Genomic DNA, 9,378 nt, shown 5'->3' on the forward strand with positions numbered 1-9,378 from the left:
CGGTTTATATACATGGCATGAGAAGGCTTATTGGACAGTTGGCAGGCGGTGATTGGGTGGGGGCGTAAGTGACGGAGCTTTAACTATTGGGAACATTTCATCATCATTTGAGTTCATTAATCATGTCTCCATTTAGACGCATTACATCAGCTGTGCATCACAGTAATGAAAACCAATGAATGGAATATTTAGATTAATCCGAAAATTGAAAAATGGAATTTAAGTGGCAAATATTTTGTGACTTTGAGAGTTGAGTGATGGAGCACGCGCAGAGTGGGAAGACCGAATGATGAGGAGAGTTTGACTTTGCGTGTAAAAGAAAGGAAAGGAAAGGAAAAAGAGAGATGGAGAAAAATAAAGGTGAGTGTTGGATTTGAATGGGAGTGACAAGCAAAAAAATTTTAAAAAAAAATGGAAAAAAAAACCCGGTCGAGTGGCGGTGGTAGGCCGTCCAATCGGTCGGGGTTTCATGATAGGGGCCTTCTTGCTTTTGGGTGGCGTTGCAATCACGAAGATTCCTCTATTCCCCAAAAAGGACTACAAAAGTGGACCAAAAGAACAGAGAAAGGAGGGAAATTAAATGAGATTCGTCCGTGCGTATTTTTATGTGTGTTGGTAGGTAGGTAGATCTAAGTTTAGAATGGTAATCTTGTCCATGACACACCAAATCTAAGTCTACTCTATGCTTTTCTTCTCGGAAATTGTTTATTTTCCCTTCCTTTCCACGTTTAAATAGAAATATTAGATTACATAACGAGCTCTGAAATGGAAGGAAGCTTACACCAGATCAAATGTTCTACCAGCAAGTTAAGCCATCTTATTGGTATTTTACATGAGCTGAGCTGCACTTAGCTTGCAACCAAAGAAGAAACAAGTTCAGATCTCGTTAAGAAGGTCAAGTCGAATGAAACAACAACAGCTTCCTCAGAAACCCTCCCCAGCTTCTTTTTTGCTTCTTCGGGGCGACCATAAGCATTCCTGCATCAGTCTTACACTTCAGATTGCTAACAGGAGACTTCTCCGGCTGCAGATTCATGGCACTTCTTATTGAACCCTCCTTTTGTGCAGTTGTTGGTGGCTTTGGTGCTTCAGTGCATATGACTTCCTTTGTGTTTGGAGATTGGGGTTTCGTCTGATCCTCTTCTCTCATATGATCGACTAACTGAAGCCGGCGTTTCGATTTCGCAGTGCCAGGGCTCGATATGACTTTGTCGAATAGAGGTGCATCTTGTGGCGATGCCAACGCTTTCAGCTGCTTTCCCAAGTTTACGATCGTTTCCTGACAAGCTGCGAGCTTCATTGAAGCTGCAGCTATATCACAATCCTGCAAGATCATACAACAAAATGCAGCTGGAAATTAAACAATTTGACTTATTGTTAAACCATGAATCTGTATGTTTGATGGAGTAATGGGATCAAATCCTGTGTAGCACAGAGTAAATGATAATATACTTACTGCCTCGATCAGCTTTTCTTCTTGCCGCAGAACATACTTTGGAGTTTCCTTGGACAATTCACTGCGATAAATATTTCAGTAAGGCATTTTAACAACGAGACTTCGTTTAGAGCAAAGCTCAAAATGGAGAATAGTCTACACCTTTCCATTTGTAGCTGCAAGTCGAGACATGTTGCCTCTAATTCCTCGCAGCAATTGTTTTTCTCTTTGATCAGTTTTCGGTTTATAATCTGGTCTTCAATGTGCCCCTTCGACTCTTTAAGCTGCAAATTGGAGAAGTTACCTTCCAACTCTCGAAGTCGAGCCATCAATTTTTCATTCTTGGCATCTGATGCTTTCAGCACCTCTTCCAAGTCTTTCCTTTTGGTCTCCATACTCATGACCTCATGTTTTAGTTGCTCATTTTCATCTTTCAGTTTGGTCTCTACATCATCCATTCTCGACGAGAGATACACACCTTTCGACGCAGAAATCATAGCTTTGATCTCATTCTCACTGTTTGATTCATCTACCTCTGTATGTTTCCTCATTGTCGCCTTCTTGTCGACAGCATCTTGAAGCAAAAAGGAATGGTTTATAACCCAGTCCAGAGTTGAAGCTACTCCAGCAGTAAATTCTTGCAGATCAACCTTTCTGTATAACAACTCATTGCACATCGAAACAAAGTTCTGTAGAACAGCAGCAAGCTCAGCACGTTCCCAGAAGTATGCACGCGCAAAGTATCGGTTTACCGACGGAGATTTTTGATCTTTACTATTGGTTTCTCCATCTCCGGGTGGCACATTCAGACCATTTCTGATTCCCTCAACCAATTCCACAAGTTTGTGAACCGATTCTTCAAAGTTTGAAGGAGATTGTTGGGAACTGCTTCTGTTGTCGAGACGAGTTCCCTCTGTATTGTAATTCAGGTCACCGAGAGCAGCCTTAACATCGTCGAGAATGGCACTGAAACTTTTTTGCATGATATGCTGCTTTTGCAGGATGACCCTAAGAATGTCTTGAAGCCAATTGGGTTGGTTATCAAACGTTGAGAACCTGATTCGAGTCTCCTCCTTACCTGTTGCTTCTGATAAATCAAGCCCTGCACAAGAGTCTCTAGTAGTCACACAGGAATTATTGTCTCCAGAAACTGTTGCAGGTTTCTCCATTTCAACTGAATCATCCATCAAACTAAACTCTGATACTCCAGCACTTCTGCATGATGACAAGGTCCTTTTTCCACTTTTGAAGTGTTCTAGTTCAGAAATCAAAGCCGAAGCCCACGATTCGGCACAGCTAACAGCATCATCAGTGGCACCATGCTCGGAAATAGATGAAAGTGGAAGATCAGATGGAACAGGGCTGTTTCCCGTTGCTAGCTCCGAGCAGACTTGCCTTTTGGATAGTTCTTCGAGCTGTTTCTCAACCTGCGACAGCTTCGATGCGGTGTGTGCAAACATGATTCGTGATCCCTGAAGTTCATTGTTTTTGTTGGTCAGTGACTCTTTGAGAATCTTGTTTTCGTCTTCAGTGGTGCGTAGTCGATCAACGAGAGCAACAGCACCCTTGCTTGATAGATCATAGCAGTCCTCTAGAACCGTATCCTTTAAGTGGAAATCTTCACCCATGGAGCTCGAAGCTCTCTTCCTTGTTTCAATGGACTCAACCTCGCTTCGCATTTTCGCTAAAGCTGTCGGTCCCGGCAGCCTCTTCCTGACCATGATACGCAATCGTTGGCACTCCGTTTCTAGCTTAGCAATCTTCTTAATGCTCCCAAGGTGTTGTCTATGAGCAGCATTTGCTGATCTATGGCTGTATTCCCGCTCCTCGTTTCTGATCTCAATCTCCTTCTGAAGCATGCATAGCTCATACTTTAGCGAAGCAATGAGTTTCTCAGATGAATCAAGTCTACTCATCTCTTCCGTGAGCTTTGCTTCTACATTCGATTTAGACTCACACATTTCTTTGAGCAATTGTTCTTTGACCACTAGAATTCTATTCAAGTTGCTAATTTCAACCGCTGACTCGGTGAGCTTCTGATTTGTATCTGCTAACCTCTGTTCTAATGTGCGAGTCTTCTCCTGCTCTCTTGATATCTTCAAGGAGGCATTGTTGACAATGAACTGCTGATCTTCCTTGGTCACATGAAGCTGTTGCATGCACTCTTTTAATGCCACATCTCTATCGGCTACTCTTTGTTCAGCAGTTCTCTTCTGAAGTAAAGCATCATCCAGTTGTTGCTTTAAAGAAAGGGCTTCGGCTTCAGCTTTTCGCCATCCTGAAAAATTGAACAAGGTGAATTAGTAATGAAGAAAAAGAGGGAAACAGCACATGTTTATGCAGTTTTAGAGCAAATGTCAAACCTGCAATTGCTTCCTCCGACACTTTTGCTTGTTTTGCCAAGAGATCATCTTTAGTATTGGACTCGATGCGAACTAATGAAAGTTGATCCTTTAACTCTTCGAGGGATCTCTCTAACTCTAGAGTCCTCTCTTTCTGAAAAAAAAGTTGCAAACAGTTAAAGAACCGAGAGGGAGAATAATAAGGAAATATAAATATTAACCGACTTCTTACCTCAATGTTATTTTCTAAAGATTTTCTCTTCCACAGCCATTTCTTGTTATCCATGATTCTGACAAGTGTATAAAAACATATAGAATCAGTAAGTCAAGAGTTTGAAGACAGCTTGATGATATAGCATTGTATAGAACACAACTAATAGATAAGATTCATGCAATCCATAACAAAATTTGTTTCTTGACTTAACTGTCTATTTGTTTATTGTTAGCTTGGCTTGCATTGGGTTTTTCTGATTCCTGCTAGAGGTTTTGTACAGATTGCTCATCGTGAATTCAGATTATGCAAACATTAGTAGCAGCAAGGGATTAAACTGACTTAAACACAACTTATTTTATTTCAACCATTAATACAAATGTAACCAGAAATAAAAGAGAATTCACACAATAATATTTCTGCTTTCAACTTAGTGTTTATTCTATTTCAGCTCATCTTTCCTGTTTGATATCAATATATCTCTCTTCTTGAAACTATTAACACCTGCATAAACAAAGCTACAAACAGGTAGGAGACTTTTTTTTTTTTTGGTGATTTTGGGAGAAAATTAAACTCCTCCTGACAGTAGAATTATACATAACAGATTTGAATGAGTAGAAAGGTCTAGATCTAGTTTTCTTGCCACTGGACGAAGAAATCGCTAATCGCTTGTGCTAGTAGATTAATTTAGGGTTCCTCATTGCTCTGAGAAACCACCATGCTTCCCCAAATCCATGCATCTCAACCTTTTCAGCACCAAAAACAATCTAAAATAAGCTCCAAACAGTTAGGAGACTAATTTAGGCTTTCTCATTGCTCTGAACATCAACCATGCTTCTCAAACTCCATGCATGTCACCTTTTTCAGTACTAGAAACAGCCTAAACTTACCTTAAAATCCAGATACAAGCTGTGAGCAATCCCTAGCATCATCAGTATCAAGCAGAAGATGGAACAAAAGCGGCAAAAGATTAAAGATATCTGACTGCAGAAGTTTCAGTTTAGGCAAAACTAAGACAAAACATCGCAGTTTACAGCACCAAGAAAGCAGCAAGTCAGAACTAAAGGAATGAAGAAAAAGAAGATGAGCAGTGAAAATGCATACTTTATCTTGAAAGAGAGGAAAGAAGAAAGAGTTTAGGCGAGTTCAGTTCGACGCAGGAGCTCCATTCTCAGGATGAGAGAAGGAAAGGCAAAGCAGAGGATGGCCGCCATCTCCGTACCACTTACCAGCACCCCAATAACATGTACAGTAAATGAACAAGACGACGACAATGCAAAGGCCAAGCCACCTCAGCTATATTCCCCTCATCTCTTTCGTTTTCTGCATTGTGTATTTAATTAAATCTTTATGTTAATGTTTATTATTATTCTGTGTGATAGGCGGTGGGAGAATGAACAAAATGTTGGATCCGCCATTATTTTGACGTGATCAGTTAAGTTAGGTTAGGTCTTGTTTAATTTTGATCTCTATATTTAATACTACGGAATAGTACATCCGTAGATGAGAAGAATATGTATGACATTTGAGGGACGAGAAGCAGGAGTGGAAGTCTATTCAAGGAGAAGATAAAAAATTACGTTCGAGTGAGCCATATTCCGATGGTCGAAATCACTCAGGAGATCGTAGCAACAAAGGAGCAAAATGAAGCTGCAAGTGTTGTTGGAGACGCCTTCAAAGGTTGTTGAAGGTGTCTCCGCGCCTTTTGTGGAAGGCGTCTTTCATGGCTGGAAGGCTCTTTCGGTGAACAGTGCGAAGGAGAAATTTCTAGTCAAACTAGTCATTTGCAGTGGATAAAACTTTATCCATTGCGCCACGTTGGAGGCGCCTTCCAAGCCCTTTGGAGGCGGCTCATGCTTCAGATGAGATTTTCCAGAAGATATAAAAAGATTCCTGGACATAAGAAATAAACAAAAACTGTTGTAATTAATTTTCTAGTCTTTTCTGAGTTTTTCATAGATTGTAAGAGGTTTCTTCACCTATACAAAGGAGATATTTTTAGTGAAGTTTTACAATCGTATTGGATTAACAACTATCTAGGTTGTAACTAAGTAAAATTTATTAACCTCTTTTAATTGTCTTAGTTGTTTATTTGAATTTATTATTATTATGATAATATTATTAATCTGAATTAAAAAATAGATAAAGATTTTTATTTTTATTTTTTATTTTTTTTTCTACAGACACTACGTCCTCTTATCGATCCTCCTGTGCGAACACAAAGCTACATGGCGTTAGCCCGGGACACGTGGTAGCCTGGTAGGATGTTTTTTTAACGAATTAATTAACGATAATTTTTTTTTAATGATTTTAAAATATTGAACTCCGTTGTGAGTATTTTGTGCATGATTTTATTTTGAAAGCCGAGTTCACTAATTTTTTTTTTCATTTTACTAGGATTATATATCTAATATGTAATTTTATTTGCGCAATTATACTAGAATTTTCATAATTTTGATTCTTAACTCTTTATTTACTTTTATTTAAAAAAAAACAAAAGAATAAATGGGTGAATGTGAGGAAGTTACAGCTTATTTTTTTCGCTTTAATTTTAGTTTTTTTAAAATACGGGGGAGATCGAGCAAAGTGTCGGCGAGGGCCAGCATGCGACGTTAGATCTGCTGTCTCGTACGAGGCATCGTACAGAATAGCATTGGTTTCGATTGCATTCTTATGGTGGGCCCAGCTAACTTCGAAGTTCGAACTTGATGTCGGACCGTTACTTGGGGAGAGAGAAAATCCATGACCACGAGGAAAGGGATTCCGTGGAATAGGCTTTTTTTATTGGCTGCCAGAGCCGGGCCCCTCCCCGAGAGACGCGCATGGGTTTTCCGTTGGCGACAGCTCACGTGACAGCGACCGCGTGGTGATCGTGGCGTTGCGACGGACGACAAGTCGAGTACGGGCCCACCTGTCTGTACCAGTTGCAAATCGATATTTTTTCGGGACCCATGGCTAGTACCAATGAGAAGGCCTCATTTACTGAATGGTGACGGGATGAGAAAAGTGAGCTTGGAAAGATGCCGATAACACTAGGAGCAATTACTCAAATGTGGCCTTAAAGTTGAGTTATTTCTAAATCGGTACATCAGTTCCAAAAATCTGAAATCAAAATTAGGGCTATAAATAAACGGACATTCGTAAATAAATTTAATATTTGACTAAAATTTTTTTATTTATATTCATTCAATATATATATAATTAAATAAATAAATAAATTTAAATAATAAATTTAATATAAAATAAATAAATAATTTTGAATATATATATATAGTTTATTAACATTTGTAAATAATATTCATAAATCATGTTCATTATCAATATATTAAATAAATATAAAAAATTAAAATGAATAAATAAATAAATTTGAATTATCAAACTCAATAACTAATCAAATAAGTAAAAATTTCAAATAATGAAATAAGTTTAAATTAAGAATTCGATAATATCTAAATAATCAAACTTAAGATAAGCTTAAAATAAATTTGAATAAAGAATTCAATAACATCTAAATGAATTAAATTCAAATCCATAAAAAATAAATCAAATTAATCTTTAACAATTATTTTAAAATTCGATTCATTTTAGATTCAATTTGATTCAATCATCTTATTAAACAATCTTAAATATCCTAAAACTTAACTCAACTTTACGTATTTGTCGTCCATAAAAATTAAAGAACTTATAAATTTGATCAAAGAAAAAAAGTTGTAGATATAAGAAAATATATAATTTTTTCTTTCCCCTTTGACTTATCTTTCTCTTGTATTAATATACAATTTTGTCATTATCAATATCACTTTAATAGTTAAGAGACTCCTTAACTAATAAAATGAATGACCAACACATTTAATGTAAAGAGTCACTTCACCTCATGATGTTGTCTAATATATTTTTTTAATTAATGTTTGACGGAGACAAATAACGAAGTTACATTTATATATAAGTTTACATTCAAGCCCCGGGAAATATTTATTCCAAAGTCAAAGTAATAATTCCTACACGTGAGACGTGATAAATACTGCACGTGATCTCATGGGTTATAATCAATGCCATGAATACTCTTTCACAAACTTTGACATGAAATAATAAAAATTTCAAGATGCCCCCGTAAATAGTGCTGCCACACACTTAGTGCATCACCCACTTTACTAAGTCAAGTCCAAAAATATATCAAACAACTAGGTGTCAACCGAATCTAATCAGACAAGTTGAATTTTAAATAATTTATAATAACTTAAAATTATGACAAATTATAAGATCTATACATTTCAATATCCATGTTGTGGAAAACTCATTTATCTTATCCAAGGTAAATAATAAAATGAATTCAAAGTATACTTGAGTGTCTAAAGATGGTTGAGTAAACCCTAATTTGGTTGGAATACCATCCCTCTAACAAAGAACCAATAGATATTGTTTTCAATGATGGTCTTGTAGTGATGCTTCTTTTTGTATGTGTTTTTAATTATAGGATGTGGATCCACTAGGAGGGCAAGTTGCATAATATGTGTGAGTTAATTTATTATAGTGATGAATTCCAAGTGGTCCAAAATTGTCATCAAGTGGAATAAAACCCAAACATACAATTTTTCTCAAAGGAAAAGCAACATATGCTAAACCCTAGGCATCATGATCAATAATGTCTTCTATTTTATTATATTTTTTTCTTCTCCTTATTACTATAAATGAAGATAACATCAAAAGTGTTTTTTTTAAATCATACTAATTGATAATCCTAATTAATCTTATTAATTATTTCTGAATGACCAATTCAATCCTATAAAAATTTTCCATTAACCATCAAGATAAATCAAAAAACACATACGACAACTAACTTAAAAGTCTAACATTCTTTGATTATGCCATCATTTGAAAATTTTTTTTTTACAAATACATCATAATTGAAATTCAAACTACAAATATCTGAATGACAACCTAAATATCCTATCATGACACTATGATCCCGAAAACTTTAAAATCATACCAATACTCAAGTTAGACAAAATCATACCAATGCTCAAGTTAGACTATGATCCCGTCGAATTCATCTAACCAATAAATCTTATACATTGAGGTCTTTTAAATTGACACCTTGAAATTCAAGTAAAGCATCAAAGGCCCTTCTTTAAAAAATTTTATATGAGCCCCAATCTCATTAATGGGCTCGAATTAATAGTTATGGGCCAAATGACCATTCACTAATTATACATAAACCCACCATTTGTTCTAATCATTTTTCAAATCAATTATATTATTTTTGGTCCCTCACTAACTTGATAATTGATGATTAATTTAATGAAACAGAATCTTCAAATTCATGACTAGAGGACTAAAGTAGAACAAGCAATCAAATACAACAAAAAAAAAACATAACAATAGCATCAATA

The 9,378-nt window shown here is 36.3% G+C and overlaps 1 protein-coding gene across 1 annotated transcript; it reads right to left on the bottom strand.

Annotated features, from left to right (window-relative positions):
- Positions 1-733: 733 nt before the first annotated feature.
- LOC122043483 (filament-like plant protein 7) lies at positions 734-5,290 on the bottom strand. Its single transcript, XM_042604105.1, has 6 exons — positions 5,093-5,290; positions 4,010-4,067; positions 3,799-3,931; positions 1,598-3,713; positions 1,457-1,517; positions 734-1,324 (listed from the first exon to the last, which is right to left on the bottom strand). The coding sequence occupies exons 2-6, from the start codon at positions 4,061-4,063 to the stop codon at positions 896-898; spliced, it is 2,793 nt and encodes a 930-aa protein (XP_042460039.1). The 5' UTR covers positions 4,064-4,067; positions 5,093-5,290; the 3' UTR covers positions 734-895.
- Positions 5,291-9,378: the final 4,088 nt, after the last annotated feature.

The sequence above is a fragment of the Zingiber officinale genome, chromosome 2A (assembly GCF_018446385.1).
Source record: "Zingiber officinale cultivar Zhangliang chromosome 2A, Zo_v1.1, whole genome shotgun sequence".
NCBI classification, from domain to species: Eukaryota; Viridiplantae; Streptophyta; class Magnoliopsida; order Zingiberales; family Zingiberaceae; genus Zingiber; species Zingiber officinale.